Source organism: Arachis ipaensis, chromosome B03 (genome assembly GCF_000816755.2).
Source record: "Arachis ipaensis cultivar K30076 chromosome B03, Araip1.1, whole genome shotgun sequence".
Classification (NCBI taxonomy): Eukaryota; Viridiplantae; Streptophyta; class Magnoliopsida; order Fabales; family Fabaceae; genus Arachis; species Arachis ipaensis.
In genome coordinates, this window is record NC_029787.2 from 122,865,478 (window position 1) to 122,886,682 (window position 21,205).

The 21,205-nt window shown below is 35.2% G+C and overlaps 2 protein-coding genes across 5 annotated transcripts; one reads left to right on the forward strand and one right to left on the reverse strand.

Moving 5' to 3' along the window:
• LOC107631251 (condensin complex subunit 3) lies at window positions 8,525–15,719 on the reverse strand. 3 transcript variants are annotated; one of them, XM_016334634.2, is made up of 13 exons: window positions 15,260–15,719; window positions 14,760–14,963; window positions 14,213–14,358; window positions 13,315–13,580; window positions 12,795–12,892; window positions 12,494–12,641; window positions 11,979–12,418; window positions 10,945–11,459; window positions 10,790–10,850; window positions 10,396–10,674; window positions 9,578–9,839; window positions 9,068–9,384; window positions 8,525–8,966 (listed from the first exon to the last, which is right to left on the reverse strand). In XM_016334634.2, the coding sequence occupies exons 1-12, from the start codon at window positions 15,611–15,613 to the stop codon at window positions 9,071–9,073; spliced, it is 3,087 nt and encodes a 1,028-aa protein (XP_016190120.1). In that variant the 5' UTR covers window positions 15,614–15,719; the 3' UTR covers window positions 8,525–8,966; window positions 9,068–9,070. The 3 variants fall into 3 exon arrangements, with proteins under 3 accessions (XP_016190120.1, XP_016190119.1, XP_020975224.1); XM_016334633.2 differs by having other exon boundaries at window positions 8,525–9,384; XM_021119565.1 differs by having other exon boundaries at window positions 8,525–9,384; window positions 14,760–14,935; window positions 15,260–15,373.
• Window positions 16,447–20,644, forward strand: LOC107631250 (glutamine synthetase nodule isozyme). Of its 2 annotated transcripts, none has more exons than XM_016334632.2 (10): window positions 16,447–16,599; window positions 18,583–18,622; window positions 18,716–18,819; window positions 19,117–19,165; window positions 19,259–19,365; window positions 19,438–19,525; window positions 19,616–19,819; window positions 19,903–19,994; window positions 20,078–20,237; window positions 20,436–20,644. In XM_016334632.2, exons 1-10 carry the CDS (start codon window positions 16,526–16,528, stop codon window positions 20,586–20,588), a joined length of 1,071 nt encoding a protein of 356 aa, XP_016190118.1. In that variant the 5' UTR covers window positions 16,447–16,525; the 3' UTR covers window positions 20,589–20,644. The 2 variants fall into 2 exon arrangements, with proteins under 2 accessions (XP_016190118.1, XP_020975225.1); XM_021119566.1 differs by having other exon boundaries at window positions 16,523–16,599; window positions 19,117–19,151.

Sequence of the window (21,205 nt, forward strand, 5' to 3'; positions counted from 1 at the left end):
ACAACATATTATTTATTTATTTATTATTTTGTAAGGATCTACGGATATATAAATTGAATTTGCATGTAAATACAAATATGATATTCATGATCTGATTTTATTAGAGGACAGTTCAAATTATATCCATAAATTATAGATCAGATGTGGAAATACAGCCCTAACGAGAGACATTTAATTTACCCCCAAACTAAACTCTTGTACGTAATAATTAAAAAAAAAAAAACTGAAAAAAATAAAATAAAAATAAAGAGCACTATTCTCTAAATATTGGGGGTAAGATTCTTTTCTATTAGGACATATTGCTTTCACTGTTTCCTTTCAATTTCGTGACGCAATTATAAAGTGTAAATTACCACATTAAAATTTTCTAGTCAGATAGCACCATTATTATAAACAAATAAATAAATAAATACCTAATCAGTGAGTGCCCCCGACAAGCTCAAGAGAAATTAGGTATGATGATATGAGAGCGTTGAGTTTCATATAGGTTAGTCAATAGAATTACACACCAAACTCTTTCTGTTATAGCACCCCATGTGTACCCTAGATTTGATGCCTTCATTGAAGGTTGCAGCATGTTATATATTAATCTACTATATTCAATGATAATATTATATTCACACTCTTTTATTTTATATTAAGTATATTACCATCTCGCTCGCGATAATTAAGTTTAGGCCATTTTGTCTACGTTTTTGTTCAAAGTTAATTTTTCCAACAAATATCTATCATTATTCAACATTCAAATTGAATTAAACCACAAAATTCAGTGAAACTAGGTGACATATTTCCAAAGAACGCTTACTTACACGTAAGGGATACTTAAAGCGTTATTGCCTCCTTATTCGTTTTTGTGGTTGTTTTCGTTTGAGATTGAGTTTTCAGTTACTCACTTTTGGTACCATAACCCTTTATTAAAGTCGTAGTAGAAAGAAGAAAACGAAATGGCTAAACATGGGGGACCACACGTTGCATGTAGAAGGCCTATATTGTCCATTTAAATAAGACTTGGGAAAAATAGGTAGATCAGGTCAATACCCTCCCTCACATCCTAAATAATTGTAAGAATGATTAATTTCCTATTTCCAAAGACTACCTTTAAACAAAAGAGTGGGATTTCTTTTATTAAGGACTTGGCATGTTTTTATATATATTCCCTAATTAACACCCGCTCTCCCTCCCTCCCCCTATTTGAATTTGGATTCTCTAAAGTTTAAATTTTATTTTAGAGAGTAAAGAGTGATCTCTCACCGTTTATTTCATAGGTGGGATCAAAAATAAATATGAAAAAGAAACTATTCAAGAATAGAAAATTACACTTTATTCCCTAAAATAAAATTCAAATTTTAGAAGATCCAAATCATTTTTCTTTTCTCCTACCAAATCAATCCTAGTGACATCATTTTCTTTCAGTTATTCAAGATTTAACCTTATCCTTGAGAACCTTACACTTTATTAAGCACAAAAATGGGTATATTGCCCACAAAGAAATGGTTGGGACTTGGGATGGTATAAGATTTTCCTCTTTATCGAGTTAGGATGGTGTGCTCTCCATGACATCCACCACTAGTAATAAGTGATAACTATTAGCTAATAAAATAATAATGATAAGCCTTAAGTTGAAGACACAACAAGTTTGTAGAATTGTTTTTTGCCAAGCTCAGCAAAATATAATAAACACTGATATATATTATCCACTTCATTTATCCGAGAACTTTGAATTTGTGGGAGGGGTTGCATAATTTTCTTGTCTGGTTAGTTGGTCTTAGTTAATACTTGAAGGAGGGCATGATGACATTTATGATTTGGGACCACGGCCGGGGGTAGATACATCATTGGGTATGGGTGTTTAAATTCGGTCCATTCATCATTCAGATTTGCATTAAATTAGGATTTGGGAGCTAGTGGAGCATCATTAATTTTCGAAAATAATTAGTGATTATTTGTTTTCACGAATAAGGACTTCGGCGTAGCAATAGACAAGGACACAAAGGCTCACTACAACTCAAAAGATACTAGTAGAAGTCATTATATTCAAAATTGAATTTTACCACTCAAATAATGAATAATATAACGTTGGCTCTGATACCAATTGTTGAGTCTGCAGCGGAATTTTGACTTCTAATAACTACAAAGTAATATGAAATTGAACACTACTCACAATAATGCACTCGCTATATAATTACTAAAGAGAAAAGGAAATAAAATAAAATAATAATAATAATATGAAAAGAAGATGTGAATGTAGTTGTTATTGTTGATGATGATTGAATTGAAATTCTACAAACGTTTATATAGTGATTATATGCTATAATTTCAACAGATAGAAATAAAACTTTTCTATAATAACACTTAGCCTTCCTTTTCTTTCTATCTCCCTCACAATTCTCCACCTCGTTCACAATTTGAAATCTACTCAAATTTTGGACGATCAAAGTGTGATATTCATATCTGGTTGCATCATTTTACAATGACTGCCTACGTACCCTTGTTTAGGGTCAAACCAATCGTAATTCCTCTATTTCTCCATGTATTGCCTAACATGAAGCAATATTGAGCAATTCCAAACAGTGTTGGAACTTGTTTCCTAACACTACTTTAGTCAACATATCAGCAGGGTTTTCATCTGTGTCTACTTTTATAAGAGAAATGTTACCTTTCTCTATAACATCGCGCACGAAGTGATATCTTACATCAATATGCTTGGTACGAGTATGATGAACCTGATTTTTAGCCAAATGAATTGCACTTTGACTATCACAACTCAGATTCACACCATCTTGCTTCAACCCCAAATCATCTAGAAGACCCCTTAGCCACAGTGCTTCTTTCACCCCTTCTGCTACTGCCATGTACTCAGCCTCCGTAGTAGATAGTGCCATTGTAGCTTGTAACATCGATCGCCAACTAACCGGAGCACCATGTATTTTATATACATAACCAGTCGTAGAACGTCTTCTATCTAGATCACCAGCATAATCAGAATCAACAAAGCCGCTGATTTGACATGATTTTCCACTAAAGCATAAACCTGTGTCAATGGTGCCCTTCAAGTATCTTAATATCCACTTGACTTCTTCCCAGTGTGCCTTACCCGGGTTTGCCATGAACCTGCTAACAACACTTACTGCCTGTGAAATATTTGGGCGTGTACATACCATAGCATACATTAGGCTACCGACTGCACTAGCATAAGGTACATTTTCCATGCTTGACTTATCTTCTGCTGTTGTGGGAGATTGTTTACCAGAGAGCCTAAAATGTGGAGCCAACGGCATTACCACTGATTTAGCATTTTTCATTTCAAATCTTTCAATAACACACTCAATGTACCCGTTCTGGCTCAAGAACAATTTTTGGCTTGATCTCTCTCTTTTAATTTCCATGCCTAATATTTTTCGTGCAGCACCCAAATCTTTTGTTTCAAATTCTTTACCAAGTTGAACCTTTAACATATCTATCTCCACCTTGCTCTTAGAGGCAATAAGCATGTCATCCACATACAATAGAAGATAAATATAATCACCTCCAGGAAGCGTACGAATGTATACACAACAATCATAATTACTTCTGGAAAAACCTTGTTTCAACATAAAGGAGTCAAATCGCTTATACCATTGCCGAGGAGATTGTTTCAATCCATATAGCGATTTTCTCAAGCGACATACATGACTTTCTTTACCCTCAACCTTGAAACCCTCAAGTTGATACATGTAGATTTCTTCCTCTAAGTCACCGTGCAAGAACGCAGTCTTCACGTCTAGTTGTTCCAACTCAAGATCACCATGAGCAACAAGACTTAAAAGCACTCGTATGGAAGTGTGTTTCACCACAGGAGAAAATATCTCGTTGTAATCAACACCTTCTTTCTGTGCAAATCCCTTCGCTACTAACCTAGCTTTGAATCTTGTACCATCTGACTTAGTAAGATCATCTTTTCTTTTATACACCCATTTACAACCAATTGCAGTCTTTCCCACGGGCAATGGGACCACATCCCATGTCTTGTTCTTATGAAGAGATTGCATCTCTTCCTCCATAGCGACCAACCAACTCTCTCTATCTTTGTCTTTGATAGCATGTTTGAAGGTGACCGGCTCATCATCCTCCACTGAGAGTGCATAATCTACCAAGTTTAGCTGCCCATAATGTCTCAAAGGCTTGTCTGACCCGAACTTCTGAACAAATTTATAATTCATCTTTGGCCTAGTAGATGCCAAAGAATCCTGCTGCTGCTGCTGTAATGCATATGCATTTTCTCACTAAATTTCCTCATGATCAAGTTCATCCTCTGCGTCATCTCGAGTAGCATTAGGATGCTCCACCTGAACATTACTAGAGTCTATTTGTTGGTATTTAGACTCTATCTCCACCACTTGAGTATTTGAAAATTTTCCAACATCACCATCATCTGGCACCATATCTTTAGACAAAGCTACCATAGATCGTTCATCAAAGGTAACATCCCTGCTAATTACAAACTTAGAATCATTTACACTCCAAAGGCGATAGCCTTGAACCCTTCTTGGATACCCTAAAAAGATTGCCTTCTTTGCTCTATCATCAAGCTTATTAACTTTGACATGATAATAGGTTGTGCATCCAAAGACTCTGAGTTTCTCGTAATCTGCATATTCCCTTGACCACACCTTATAAGGTGTGTTTCCATCTAGAGAAGAATACGGGGATCGATTCACTATGTAGCAAGCTGTAGCAACTGATTCTGCCCACCATTCTCTGCCTAACCCGAAATTAGAGCGCATACACCTTGCCTTCTCAAGTAGCATACGATTCATTCGTTCGGCGACTCCATTCTGTTGTGGTGTTTCTCTAACTGTCCAGTGTCATGCAATGCCTTCTCGATCACAGAACTCCTTGAAAGCTCCATCCGTGTGCTCTGTGCCATTATCTGATCGTAGAGTTTTCAACTTCCTACCCGTTTAATTTTCAACCATTGCTCTCTACCGCTTAAAAGTGTCGAATACCTCATTCTTATGTTTGAGGAAGTAAATCCAAACATACCTGGAATAATCATCAACAAAAGTAACAAAATATCTGGAACCACCCTTGGAAGTAACTTTAGCCGGGCCCCAAACATCAGTATGCACGTAGTCTAACAACCCTATGCTTTTGTGCTTGCTTGTAGAAAACTTCACCCTATGTGCCTTTCCACACATGCAATGCTCACAAAATTTTATTTGTGGTTTCTTCATATTCTTCAACAAACCTTGTCCACAAAGCAATGATAGACCTTTCTCTGACATATGTCCAAGCCGCATGTGCCATATTCTCGTGCAATCTGTTTGATCTCTACTTCCACCGATTCCAACTGCTAACTCACCTATAACCGTTGTCCCCAAAAGAGAATAAAGATTACCGTGACGAACTTCTTTCATCACTACCAAAGAACCACGAACAACTTTTAGTACCCCATTTTTCGCAACTATTTTGCAACCATTTTTCTCCAACAAACCTATGGAGATCAGATTTTTTCGCAAGTCTGGAATATGTCTCACATCCTTTAAGGTTCTTACGACACCATCATGCATCTTGATTCTTATAGTACCCAACCCCACAGTTTTACAAGCATGATCATTGCCCATTAAAACTGTGCCACCATTTATGCTTTGATAGGTAGTAAACCACTTTCTATTTGGGCACATATGGTGAGATACTCCTGAATCAAGAATCCACTTATCGAAGATTTCATAAGATTGTTCTGTCACAGAGTAATAATCTTCCTCATCATTTGAGACGTAGCTTGCTTCTTGCTTTTCTTTTGGGTTGTCATTGTTCTGTTTCTTGAAAGTTATCCTTTTATTTGGACAATTTGCTTTGAAATGTCCAGGCTCACCACATTTAAAGCATGTTCTCTCCGTGTGAGGTCTAGATTTTGGCCTTGACTTTCCACGCTTATTACCTTTTCCTCTTTCATTAGTCCTTCCTCTAGCTACGAACAACCCTTGTGCTTGATCATTATACTCTCTTCCATTTGAAGATGACATTACACTTGTAGCAACCTTACGTAGATCATCTGCTAAAAGTGATGCCATCGTCTCATCCATGGTCAGAGCGTCACCCACCAGCATCAATGTCTGCACCAGATTTTCATAGGACTTCGGTAATGAAAGTAACAATATGAGTGTCTGGTCTTCATCATCAACCTTCACATCTATATCCTTTAAGTTTGATATGATCCTATCAAACTTATTGATATATTCTCGGATTGAGGTGCCTTCCTCCATCTTGCATGTATATAATTTGGATTTTAAGTAGATCCTGTTAGTTAGAGTCTTTGTCATGAAGTTACTCTCTAACTTTAACCAGACGCCTGCTGCAGTTGCTTCTTCGTTCACCAAGAAAGCAACATCCCTCTCAAGGCATAAGATTATTGCAGCCCGTGCCTCAAGATCTAATTCTTCCCAATCCTCATCTTTCATTCCTTCCGGCTTTTTCTCTTTTCCCGCTAGTGCCTTGTGTAACTTCTGTGATATAAGCAGATTTTTCATCTGCATCCTCCAATAGGAAAAATCATTTTTTCCATTGAACTTCTCGATTTCATATTTGCCTACTTTGACATTACCACTAGTAGAAGTCATTATATTCAAAATTGAATTTTACCACTCAAATAATGAATAATATAACGTTGGCTCTTGATACCAATTGTTGAGTCTGCAGTGAAATTTTGACTTCTAATAGCTACAAAGTAATATGAAATTGAACACTACTCACAATAATGTACTCGCTATATAATTACTAGAGAGAAAATGAAATAAAATAAAATAATAATAATAATATGAAAAGAAGATGTGAATGTAGTTGTTATTGTTGGTGATGATTGAATTGAAATTCTACAAACGTTTATATAGTGGTTATATGCTATAATTTCAACGGATAGAAATAAAACTTTCCTATAATAACTCTTAGCCTTCTTTTTCTTAGCCTTCCTTTTCTTTCTCTCTCCCTCACACTCTAATTATTAAAAAATGATAACTCATCTTTTATTTATTTTACTAGATATATAATTTTTTTTATTAAATTTTTTGATAATAGATGACAGAAAATACTTAAGTATGACTTAACTTGTATAACATGACTTCTACTATCCTACATAAATAATAATCATTTTATTGAGACAATTTAATTTATGCAGAGTCATCAAAATAACATTGCGCGAGGAGGCTTATGAAAAATTTAAACATAGAATTGGTTTGAAAGACACACAATAATCCACTCACATTATAAAACACAATTCTTGCACATTACAAGCTAGTAGGTAACTGCTACAATACAATTAACATGGCCATCAAAGGCAAAAGATAGCTTCTTAGCTTAACCTCCTTGTTTGTTCGAATTATTATAAGTGAATTATTACGTCTCTTTCAAATCAATTCTGATGGTAAAATTTTTCATTAATTTTCTTGTACGACGTTTTTATGACTGTGTAGAGATTAAATCATTCCAATGATATGGTTATTATCCACATAGAATAAAAGAAGTTAAGTCACACAAGCCAGCGTCATACATAAATATTTTCTATTATCTTTTGCTAGAAAATCTCACAAAAGAACTTATGCGTCTAATGGAATGAAAAGATAAAAAACAGATTGTCAATTTCAATGTCAGGTGCGAATGGTCTAAATCTAAACTGAAAAAAGAACAAAGGCTAAAAACAAATTTTGCTTTATATTATATTACTTGCCAGTTGCTGAGTTGCCAACTCAACCAACCTCTTTTCTCGGTCAAACTCTGCCATCTTTTTCGGTTTTTGGTCTGAACTTAACCAAATTCTAATGTTATGGTGTGTCAGAATAATTCGTAACTTGGTCTCTTGATGAGCTAAAACCAACCATAATATTACTGAATTCCAAAAAAAAAAGGGGTTCATATTGGTTAGCAACGACAATCAAGCTAGTAGCTTTAGTTCTCATCCAATATAATTAAAAAAAAATAAATTACCATTTGTACCCATAAAAGATACAGATGTTGACAAATGTACCCATATAAGAATAAAACGACAATTATAACCACCGAAGATGGCTTCCGTGTGCCAAGAGTACCCGAACGTTAGTTACATAATTGGTCTGTTAGGGTATTCTTGGCACACGAAAACTATCTTCTGTGGGTACAATTATCGTTTTATTCTTATATGGATACATTTATCAGCGTTTGTATCTTTCATGGATACAAATAGTAATTTACTCTTAAAAAAAAGCTAGCTACTTTAGCTGAAGTGATAAATCAGTGCTTCTTAATTGGGACTAAACATAAAGAGTGTGTACGGTATGTGAGCGACAATTGATTCACATGTACTTTTGCACAGCTCTACAATGAAATGGGAATTAAATTTACATTCTACACAACTTGTTTGAGTCACACGATCCGTGTAAAAGCACGAGGTGTCATACACACCTCATGCAAGCTGTGTAGAATATAGATTCAATTCAATTTCTGCTTATCACATAACCGTGCAAAAATCACAAGCTTGTCGCAAGAGTTGTTTTGCCGGGCTCTTGGAATAGCATTTGCCATGATAAAAAGGACATGTTTACCAGCTGATATTTAAGAATTTACACCCAAATGAAGCACCATATAGATGTCGGAGAAGTTTCTATGATAAGATGTCCATGTAAACGAATCTTTCATAATTCGATGGCACACCATTTTTCTTCAAGATATACATACTAGTCCACATAGGTTGAACATGTCATGGTTTGCTTCTTAAATGGGGATACATACTTGAGATAAGTCCTTTGCTTCTTTCCAACTACTAACACACACTGATATCATACAATAATAAATTCACAAGAAAGCTCGTTCAAATAATGGGCAACAGATGGATAATGGAGTTACCATAATTGCCAAACAGGAGAATTTCATTCACCCCAACTGAATATAATACTAATACCCTATTGGCTTGTGAGCAAATGCAAGCCAGACTACTGATGCGCTCTTCTGTACAAAACCTGAAATCTAGATAATTAGACATTACAGTACAACAACATAAATGTGTTAATAATAACAAAGGAAGGACCACAAGACGTATCAACAAAACGTTTCACTTAACTGATCAGTATTCATCAGAATCCTCAGATGTTACATCAGAGTCGTCTTCTTCCTCTTGTTCTTCAATTTCATCAATTCTGACTGATCTGGTTGCAGACATCTTGCTCATTGCTACAGTTTTACTTGCTCTCTGCGAACGACTTCGGACAGTTTGTTGGGTAGCAGGAACAGTAAAAGCAGGTGAATATTCATCAAAATCATCATCCTCAATCCTTACTCTTCTCCTAGAAACACGGGTTCTAGTTGAGGCTGCAGCTGGTGTTTGTGGCATAGCAACAGAACCATCTAGATCTAGGTTGAAGTCAATTTCCAATTTACCTTCAAAAAAGAAAAGTGGCAGAAGGAGCATGAAGTTAACACTTCTTTTAAGTTTTAAAACTGCCTAATACAATGCCCTTGGTCTGATAAGATAGTAAGATAGTGAATAGGGAAATAAGGAATACAAATGAGCATATTAAAAACCATACACACAATGTAGACATCTAACATGAGGAAAGAAAAAATGTATTACCCAAAATGAGATTCACTTCATCTTGCAAGAACTCCTGATCTGGCTGCCTATCTGCTGTCATGAGATGCTCAGCCAGGCGGTTCAATTCTTTTACAAGATCCTTCTCTGTGGATACACATTCAACCGTACGACTTAGAAGTCTCCTCATCAACTTTATTGGCCCTTGTTCCGATAACCGAAATTGAAGCAATGCAAGTATTCTACAAAGTGCCGATACATATGACTTCTCAGCAGCTGTCTTCTTCGAGTGAAAGCTTGTGACCTAAACAAGGTTAGACAGTGAGAGAACAGGAGGACAAAGAAGAATTTATGCAATACTCTCACTAAGCCATCAAATATGAAATCCTTTTATGCCATTTTCATTCATCAAGTTATAGTTTTCCCTTCAGTCTATTGAATACCACTGAACTCGACTAGCTTTAGAAAATATTGATGGCTACTGCATTTCGAGCATTAAACATCATCAAAAGCATCAGTCAGTTGGAGTAGTTTTGATATATCCTATAAACTTGCTAATTTCTTGTAGTTTACGGGAGAGCCTTCATTAGAATTTTCACATCCTTAGACCTAGTTTTTCACTAGGGTAGATTAATTTCCAAGGAAAGAAAAAAATATACTTTTGCTTATTAATATTTAAGACAATGTATCTCACTAGTAGCGTTTCATGCAAAGGTGCAGCCCTCATGTCATGGTAGGTGAAGAATTCTAAGCACTACCAACACAATTAATACAAAGCTGCCGCCTTAATATGGCATGCTACGTGAACAAAGACAAGTCTTAGCATATATTAAACTAACATCAAATTTAAGGACTCTTACCTCTATGGCAATGCGTAGTGCAAGACCCTCCTCACCACAATCAAACGGAACCTCTGCACAACGATCAATGACTTGTGGCATTTCTGTACTTCCATTTTCACTCTCTGGTTGAGTCTCTTTAACATATAAGGGAACCTGCATCATCTGCAGCATGAAACGTGAAGCTTGAACTGCACGCTTACGCATCTGGGACACCATAAAAGAAGATCCTCCTGAATTGCCAAAAATTCCGGGCCACATTGAACGCATTACTGGAATGAAAGCCTTGGATATGCAACTCTGCATTATTGAAACAATAACCAGGGCATTAGTTACGACATTCAAAAGTTACGCAAAAAATAAAAAATGATATTTAATTTACAGCACCAAAGATATGATTTGTCACTATGCTTGCCTTATGATTAGCACAGAGACATGGGTAGTGCTCAAAAAACACAGATAAGCATTGCTTCAACCTGTCCAAAGAGTGAAAAAGAATCTCGATTAGCTACCAGCACAGGACAGGAATAGTACAAAATGGGAAAGGGAGACTAGAAGAACAGTTACAACCTCTGCAGGTGATCCGACACATCCCTGAAATATAAGTAAATGAGCTTAGATAAAATCACAGGATGCAAAGAAGGCGGTATGCTTGGATAGTTGTCACTCAGGAGAAGAATTTTTGCAAACCCCTCTCCAAGAACGGCATGGACACATTCATCTTCATTGCCAGTTAAAGAATCAGCCCAGTCATCATTTTCAAATCCACCAAATAAGAGATCAAGCGTATCGACATCCAAATCCCGTTCCAAATCAGAAAAGTTCACAGGACTAAAACTCTTCTTTTCAGAGGTAATCTTGGATGATGTATGGGGATTTAACACCCTGTCGACTTCTTGAGGGCCATGCCACATCCCAAGATCAATTAACGCTTTACAGGCCTCTACACTAATTGGATGTGGACCTTTGATGTATGAAATTCTCAACTGTTTCAGAAGTTCTGCACGTGGTTTCCTCTCCAAAAGCCCAAAAAGGCCAAGGCATCTGACAGCAATCCTTTGCACATCCAAGTGAGCATGTTTGGCCTGTGCGTTTCATGTAAACAGTAGTAAGTACTTATAAACCAATGCAATAAAGCAAGATCTACCAGTATTTGATTATTTGGAACACAAGGCCATTTTCTAAATAGCAAGAAATTGTTCATAGCACAGTTAATTCCTATTTATACATTACCAAGTTCATATATAATTTGATTCAATAAACGTCAAATCAATATTTAGTACTATAGCTATCGTAGTTCGTTCAGGCATGAGGAATGGAAGTAAAGAAATTGCATGAATGAATGAGCTATTCAACTATATATTCACAATAGTGAATAGATTCCTAGCTTCATTTTAATAGTATTTTTATTTTTGCACGTCATACTTCTCACCATTTTAACACCTTTATTATTCTTGAAAGGGATCAGTCCAATTCCTGAACATAATAGGGTGTTATAGAGTCATGCAAGTGAAGAACCACACGCAAGTATCATTTCTAGCTGTTATAAACTGGCTCAAACATGCATGTTAACGGGGAGATATGATTATGAAACAAATTTTTACCCCGGCGAGCAGCAAAGACTGGAGTAGTTCATCTGGTTCAATAGCCTTGCCCTGAAGCAAGCGCATAGACTTTGCATGTCTCAGCAAAAGGCCAATAAGAGAAAGACAGTGCATCCACTGCACATAATCTGCTGTCCTCTCCCTACAAGGTTGAGCTAGCTCTTCTATGATAGCAAGAACAACTTCTTCAAATTCACCAAGTGCAGCATGGACTTTCCTTGCCAATCTGGCCACTGCTTGAGCCCAATCATTGTCTCCACCAAAACTTAATCCATCTCCAATGACAACCACATTCCCTTCATTATCAATCTCATGCTCAGGAGGCTTGTGCAGCAGCTCCTGCAGAAATGCACTAGCAGACTTCCTATTTGTAGCATCAGAATAATTGAACATGGCACCGAGCAGAAGTAGCTGCCGGCATGTAAAACGATGAATTGATCCTGATGATGTATGTTAGACCAAGAATTAATTAGGTGTACAATTACTACTAGAATCAACCACAAATTCATACTCACCAGCATTAATATGAGCTCTGACCAGGTCTATATAATCATCAACTGTTGCAGGAAGAATTTTTTCCAGAAGGTCATTTTTGTCTGATGCTTCAGCTGCATATACTTCTGCCTCAGTGCCCATTGTGGCTGCAGCATCAGAGCCTTTGGCCTAATGGGGCACAAATCATTAGTTGTTCGAACATATTTTTGGATATAACCACAAATATGCATTAAACAGAAGTGTGATAAAACATGACTCCACTGCTTTGTTGGCTTGCACTTATAAGATAAGAAGAAAAATAAACTATGCCTTTTAACTCACATGTGCTTCTGACTGCAAATGCTGGCATACAGTTCTCCAGTAAAGAGAAGCCTCTGCTTCTATCAGCTGAATGCTAGGTGCGCAGTGCATAGAATTCCCTACATAATATGATAAACAATAAAGCAAGCCATACAACAGCCAGCAAGGTTTGAACCTAACTATTATTTTATTAGCGGCTAACTATGAATAGGAAAGTTCTGATATGGCATTCAAGATCAAGAAAACAAATTCCAGGTGTTGTGATATTAGATAGTAACGTACAAGTATAAATAGAGAAATGGCAACATCTTAGTCACCATGGATTTGACAAAACTATTACATAAATCTTTTCTCAAAACATTTGACCTCATGAACAATTGAACAACATATCAGACATTCATGAAAACTTAAGCTAAGCATTTATCGACATATGACAAATATATCAATCTATATTTTAAATGTTCATAAGTTCATCAAATAGTGACTCAACACTTTACATGAAACATAGAAAACAACTCAAACTTCAAGAAGCTAAGCTCACCATCCTCTGCATCACCAGATGATATATACTGCTGAATGCTTGCACCATTCAGTAGCTTTACTAAATCAGCTTTTAGAAGCGTTTGCATAACAGTCTCACCAACTGATTCATAGGTTTCAACATCAAGAAACTTGAGAAGTTCTAAAGGATCACCATTACAGCACTTAGTGAGCCATTCATCTCTCAAGAGTTTGAAACATTCTTTTGAGACAGCAACAGATCGGTCAGCAAGTCCTCTCTGAAGAATTACTGTCCTGAGCTTAATGCTACAGAAAGCAGATAAACGAATGGAAAAGGTTAGCAAGCAGTTGTTTCGTAAATTCACAATGATAAAAATATTTGACAGGACTGCAACTTTAGAAGTAGGATGTCCACAGGATGTTCACCTTTAACAGCTGTAATTATGAATAACATTATAAATTATCAAATTGACTAGGTAAAAGGCATAAGACAAAGTTTATACTAATTGTTATATAGCTGTACATTTTATTTATTTATATATATATATATATATATATATATATATATATATAAACTCTGAGCTAACTAACCATAGTGTCTAACATTTTAATTACATATGAATTATTATCCACTCGTTTCTTTTTCTTATACATAATATTAGAAAAGTTTGTATTCAAATAGTGTATATCAATCCATTAGTTTCCGTAGGTGCCAACATATGAAAATTTTCAAAAGACCCTAATACATAGAACATTGGAAGTACAGCAGTTTTTAGCAATTGAATTTTCAGCAGCTGAAGAAATTCCAAAGGTGGAACTTACAGCTAAAAGTGAACAGCCACAGGTTAGTGGATCTCTGAGGGAGGAAAAACAAATTTGTAGTACAAGGTAGAAGGATCAGGATAGAAATTGAATTCTATTACTGAACCGAATTTTACCTTAAGCTTTGAAGAGGAAATTTATTAGCTAAAACACAGTATGCAGCTTTGCGTACAGATTCGCTCACATCCAAGGTGCAATCAATGATAACTTGCGAGGTTGCAGTAGAAGGGGGCAAAGACAACACAATCATCTTGCGAACATCCTGCATGGTTTTCCACAATTAATAGCAGGAAGACCTATATAAAAATAAGATTAAGATGTGGCTAAGATCACAAAGTGTTTCATGCAGACATTTTCAATGGAGATTCGAAAAATAATTGGTAACATTTAAGACACTGACAGGTCAGCTAGACTCTAACGAGATAAGATAAACATATTAGCCTATGATTTATAAATCACCAACATGTGATATCCAAATTGAAAGAGGTTCACGATAAGACAGCAAATCCGTGCTAATATGAGGAGCTAATCATCTATAGAACATGGAGCTTGCATATTTGGATATCTATCTACTGTATCTAAATGCTAGAAGATAAAACAGAAAACTTGATATTGGACAAGGAATATGTAAATATATTCACCGAATCCAGTTGGGGCACTCACCGCATTCTGCTCCAAGGCAAGCTGCTCGAGGAACAAATCGAGGATATCGCTGTTTGCAGTGTCATTCACAAAGCGAGAAAGTGCCCTGATGGCAAATGCGCGCACCCCAGGAATCTTGTCCCGTACCCTCAGCTTCATGCACTCAATCACCTCATCCCACACATCATTACTCACTTCTGCATCATCCGGTAGCAGCAATATTATCTACAAAATCAAATTTCATTCAAATCTGAACAACAATGGAAGTATCAAGAAAATAGTTATTGACCACAGTTGGTGTTTGTTCAATTCCGCATACCTAAACTTGACTCTCAGATATTTTGCTTTTTGCAATAATATAATTTAATTAAAAATGATTTCTTCGTGTGAAGTGACTATATTTAGCAGAATTAGAACTCAGAGAATTTGGAGAGTCCGCTCAAAATTTTGCATCCAGCTCAATCACTTTTGACGGTTTTTTTTTTTCAGAATTGGAACTCAGAATTTGGAGAGTCCGTTACCTCAGAGACAATCTGGCAAGCACGAAACCTGGCGGTCTTGTTGGCGGAAGGTGCAGCGAGGAGTAAGAACCTGAGGAAGAGGTCGAGGAACTCGTCAGAGTCTGCAGCTGGGTCACGAGCAGCGGCGAAAGCAGAGACAAAGGCAACAGTGCGCTCGGCAGAGGCGAGGCGCCTCTGGAAGTCGAAAAGCGGGGTTAGGGTTTTGGAGAATGCAGAGAAGAAGAGGGAGAGTGAGGAGGACTTGAATCGGAGTAGTGAGAGCTCCTTGAGCTTGCGGTTGTGAGTGGCGTACGAGGCTCGAGCGTCGTTGAGAATTCCGGCTATTTTCTGCTCCAAACGGTTGTTCTCCTCCATTGGTGGTGGTGGTGGTTGAGGATCTGAGTTGTGAATTCTTGACAGGAAACCCAGTCGCGATCGTTGAGTTTTGGTTTTGAATTTGAGCGGGAGTCAAAGAGTTTTTCAAAATTATTAGTTATCACTTTTTTTTTGGGTGATCTATTACTTTTTCAGTTTTTCTTTTTGTGCAATCAGAAAAGTCTACAAAATATGTTAATGGGCCTGTTCTATATGGGCCATAGCAGATTGCAGACCCACTTATCTATTACAAAAAGGAAAACACCGAGTAAAGGGACACAGTAGACTACTCAACTCACTCCTCATTTAAAGTATGTATTAAGGATTTGAATCTCATCTTAGTAATTAATTAAAAAATACTATTGACAATAAAAAAATATTTAACTTAATGGAAACAATTTTAAAAGCAATGAATTCCCTAGATTCCAAATTCCAAATAAAGGTCAAATAATATCCCATTCATACCAAAACTGACATATTTGTTAGGTGAAAACCACCTATTTTCAGGTTCTTTTCCAAAAAATTCCCAAGTAGACCTTTGATTCTCTGAAATGGGCCACCAATAATAATAATAATAATAATAATAATAACTATTATTTATTATTACCATTGATTGTGTTATTTGATTTTTTCCCACCTAATATTAACCATATAAAAAACAGGAGCATTGGATACACGTACGACAGGTCAGATTTCAGATCCTAAGCTCTCGTTAAATGTGATTTGTTTTTTTATTAAAAATTGTAACTGTAATAATTATAAATTTCAAAGTGTTTTTAAAAAAAAATATTTTATTAAAATTCCATGTAGGCACTAGGCAGAGATATTATAAAGCCTAGTGTTCTCAGAACGTTCCAGCATTGAATCAGAGAATTAAAAGGGATTCCTGTGAAGCAACATCTGATTTTGAAGATGACTATCATATCAGATCTCATAAACCTTAACCTCTCTGACGTCACCGATAAGGTGATTGCTGAGTACGTATGGTAAGTGTTTGTATCTCTTCTTCTTTTCTTTTCTTTTTAATTGAATTATGTTTATCGATCTTTTTGTTGTTTTCTTAATCATGATAATAATGATATGTTTTCTCTGTGCACTGATTTTCATCTTATCATGGACTCTGATCACTCCCATAATCGCCATCTTTTTAGTGATCTCTCACTTGATCTATCACTTTGCACTACATTATACTCCATGCATGCAATGGATCTTTTCAACATTCCCCCTCTCTCCACCCCCTACGAACATTTTGATCCGAGATTCTTTTTCTCACACAGATATCTTTAACTTTATTGTAGCACTAAGAAAACATGATAATCAACCCCTGCTAATTATTACATAAAAAATCATTTTGGCTTTTGCTAATTATTTTTTGTTAACAAATAAAAAATATTCGTGAAATTCTTATTTTTATGTTTGATAGATTATAAATTATTTTAAAAACAAATAAGATTATTAATAGTTGATTAAATATTTTTATTTAATATAGAGATTTAATTATAAACTTTTAAGTTAAACGAACCTAATTAAAAATTGATTTAATTATTCCGTTAGTCTTATAGTTTTACCGAATTTTCAGTTACATTTCTTTTTTTTTTTTACAATTGAATCCTTATAACATATTTCTGTCGTCAGTAAAATATGAAAATCAAATGAATATTTTGTTAAATAAAATAGAATATTCATTCCAAGTATTAGTCATATTCGTTTTATTTAATATGTTGTTAATTTTAATATTTTTGTCATTATAGAAACTTAATAATAAATTCTAACATAATATAGAGATTCAATTGAAAAGAACAAAAAAATAAAAATCTAATTAAAAAATTGATAAAATGATAGAAAATGACGGTGTAACTAAACCTTAAATTTTTTTCATGAAATTGTAAAGAGTACCAAAATAATAAAACCTTATTTATTTTATTTTCAATTTCATTTTATTTTTGTATTTATTTTTTCTATGTGATCTATGGTAATGTGTGATAATTAGGAAGTTGTTATATGTTGAATTTGAGATTTTCATGCATTTTGTTCTTTTTGTTTGACGAGAAAACTATGCTGTATATTTTCTCCTGCTTTGACGGGTTCTCTTGGCTAATTTCGGTATGATTACACAAAATTTTAATCATTTTAGTATTTCTAAAAGTTGAGTATACAAGAGATTGAAATTTTATTGAAACCTTAATAACATTTTTAAATTATTTTGTTTGTTTTGTGGCATGTTTTGGGAAGTGTTAGGTAAATAATGACTATTTTAAACAACATAAATAATCACTAATCAAATAAAAATATACTACATCCTATTTAATATTATTAATTAAATTTAAGATTAATTTACTCTTTTAACTCTATTAATTCACATTGTTCACACATTATTAAAAAATATTGTTAGTTACTTATACTTTTCTTTTTTGTACTGTCGAGACTCGAGATCTTGAAACTTCCTCCCATTTGTGATCGAGAATTTTAACTTAGTCTCGGAAAAAAATTGAAAGCCTTTAAAATATAAAAAAATATCTTATAATAAAATAGATAGAACTATCAAGTTCAAAATAAGAGGAATAAAATCTAGTGTGTCTTACAATATAATCCAAGCATAAAAACACTTAAATTCAATTAAAATAACTGCACATTACAGCACAATATCGCTATTTCGTTACACACATAGTATCTTGGTTTATCAACAGAATTGTTACTTAGAGAGAGGCTCCATTCCGTTGATTATTCATTTCGAACATTCACTCATGAGAAACTAGGAAGTAGGAACCCTGATTTTATTTGTTTGTTTGTATATTATGTGTTTGGTTGTATATTGCGGTGTTTGCTTTGTATTCGTTGTTACAAACTTATTACTGTACTAGTAAATAAATGGTATAATCACCCCACTTTCATATACATTAGCTTGTTCTCCCTGATTTGTTATCGCAAAACTTAGACTCTAAAACCTGCCTTGGTTTTCATTATGCCAGGATTGGTGGGTCAGGATTGGACCTCAGGAGCAAAGCAAGGGTAATTTACTAATTCTAGGAAAAAAGAACTAAAGAATGTATAATTTTGTTTCCTTTAATTAATATCATTGTCAATTGGCATTTTGGTATGTAGACGCTCCCAGGACCAGTTAACGATCCTTCAAAACTTCCCAAGTGGAACTATGATGGTTCTAGCACAGGTCAAGCCCCTGGCCAAGATAGTGAAGTCATCTTATGGTATGACCTAATTTTTAATAAATATCAAAGTGATCCATATATATTTTTGTTTAATCGTACATTTACCTCAACAAAAATACTAATTGTACATCAAAATCAACCATCCAATATTTAACTGGTTTTCAATATATATTTTATATTCTAACATTATGTATTTTATAGTATTAGTTAATTTTGGTAGATACCCAACATTACCCTTAAGTGAATATTGATCATTTTTTAAATCTTCACAGCCTTGTCATGTTAATGTTAATTTTAATTTTTTGTTATTGATATATTTGGTCTTTTTTTCCACAGTCCACAAGCCATTTTCAGAGATCCATTCAGAAGGGGTGACAACATCCTGGTGGGTTTATTTCATTTGAATTGTATTTTTTAATTTTTTAATATTTCCATTTTCCATATAATATTTATAAGCAGAAATTGTAAATGAATATAGGTTATGTGTGATGCTTACACTCCTGCCGGAGAACCAATTCCCACAAACAAGAGACACGGTGCTGCACAGATATTCAACAATCCTGAAGTTGCTGCTGAAGAGCCCTGGTAGCAAATATCAATATTGTTAAATCACTTTTCTTTTAACTGATAACTAACTGCAACATGGTTTGGAGTTAGGTATGGAATTGAGCAAGAATACACCTTGATGCAGAAAGAGGTTAACTGGCCTGTTGGGTGGCCTGTTGGTGGTTACCCTGGACCCCAGGTAATAAGCTTTCATTTATTATGTGTTTCTTTTTCTTACTTTGATTTTCCCTTGCTAGTGCTCAATGTGTTTAATTTGTTGCTCTAACAGGGACCATACTATTGTGGTGTGGGTGCTGACAAGGCTTTTGCTCGTGACGTGGTTGACTCCCATTACAAAGCCTGCCTTTATGCTGGCATCAACATCAGTGGAGTCAACGGAGAAGTCATGCCTGCCCAGTGGGAATTCCAAGTTGGTCCTGCTGTTGGTATCACTGCAGGTGATCAATTGTGGATTGCTCGTTACATTTTGGAGGTAGGGAGCATAATGCTAGTAGCAATAGCAATTATAGTCAAAATTTAAGACCTTTTTTGAAAACTAGTTGTGTTGCATGACAGAGGATCACTGAGGTCGCTGGTGTTCGGCTTTCCCTTGACCCCAAGCCAGTCACGGGTGATTGGAATGGTGCTGGTGCTCACACTAATTACAGGTTGCTTAAACTCTTAAGATTGGATTAAGAAAATGTGTTTAAGGGGTTTTATGCGTGACAAGTGCATTGTTGTTATGATTCAGCACCAAGTCGATGAGAAATGATGGTGGGTATGAAGTGATAAAGACGGCAATTGAGAAGCTTGGAAAGAGGCACAGTGAGCACATTGCTGCTTATGGAGAAGGCAATGAGCGACGCTTGACCGGAAAGCACGAGACCGCAAACATCAAAACCTTCTTATGGGTACACATCCATGTCATAACAAGAAAACATGCATGGATTTTGATGATCCTATTATTAACGTTTTATCAACAAAAACTGTAGCTAAAAATATATACTTAGATTACTACACTAAAGGAATTGAATTGATAGCTAAAAGTACCAACAAAAAAGGCCTTAAAATTTTATTTTTTTATTAATTAATCCATGTATTGCATGTAGGGTGTGGCAAACCGAGGTGCTTCCGTTAGAGTTGGAAGGGACACAGAGAAAGAAGGGAAGGGATATTTTGAGGACAGGAGACCAGCTTCTAACATGGATCCTTATGTTGTCACTTCCATGATTGCTGAGACAACCATTCTCTGGAAGCCGTGATTTCTTTATATTCTAAGTGTTATGACTAGCTAGCATCCGATCCATGCATGTTTAGGCATGGCCCTTGTGTCTAGACGACTGGCAACTACAGAAGCTTATGGTTGTTTCCTCTTTTTCATTTAGTGTTTGAAAGGGTATGAACTTTTGATGATAATAATAGTCCTAGTTTTTTTCCCTCTAAAGATTCTGCTTCGGTTATGATTCTGATTGTGCAAACTAGCTAATGGAGTTTCCATCATTACCTCTGGCTGTGATCGCCAAGTTAAAGGGTAGTCAAATTTTTTTATCCAGCAGTGTTGTGTTGACCAATATCAACAAAATCACGGTTAGTAAGTACTAAGTAGCACAGCTACATAACGTCATAACTCATATGTATACTTTTTTTAATAGAAAAAAATGTTTAAAAATTTTAAAAACATTTTTGTGTGCGAATAAATTTATAGAAATTCTTTTGCGGTTTATTGCCCAATTATCTCTATCCGAAAGTTGTCACTAAATTTTTAAATGTAAAATAATTTACCGGAAAAAATGTAAAGTAATTTAAATATTTAGTTGTTTTTAATAATTATAGAAAATATTGTTATTATACAGTATAAAAAATAAATCTAAATAATTTT

Bases quoted from the DNA above. Each gene is read 5' to 3' on its own strand.
- LOC107631251 (XM_016334634.2), bottom strand. From the start codon at position 15,613: ATGGAGGAGAACAACCGTTTGGAGCAGAAAATAGCCGGAATTCTCAAC. The intron at 14,964-15,259 runs GTAACGGACTCT...TTGATTTTGTAG, and splicing joins CTTGCCAGATTGTCTCTGAG to ATAATATTGCTGCTACCGGA. The intron at 12,893-13,314 runs GTGAGCTTAGCT...CATATTATGTAG, and splicing joins ATCTGGTGATGCAGAGGATG to GGAATTCTATGCACTGCGCA.
- LOC107631250 (XM_016334632.2), top strand. From the start codon at position 16,526: ATGACTATCATATCAGATCTCATAAACCTTAACCTCTCTGACGTCACC. The intron at 16,600-18,582 runs GTAAGTGTTTGT...TCATTATGCCAG, and splicing joins GTGATTGCTGAGTACGTATG to GATTGGTGGGTCAGGATTGG. The intron at 19,820-19,902 runs GTAGGGAGCATA...GTTGCATGACAG, and splicing joins TTGCTCGTTACATTTTGGAG to AGGATCACTGAGGTCGCTGG.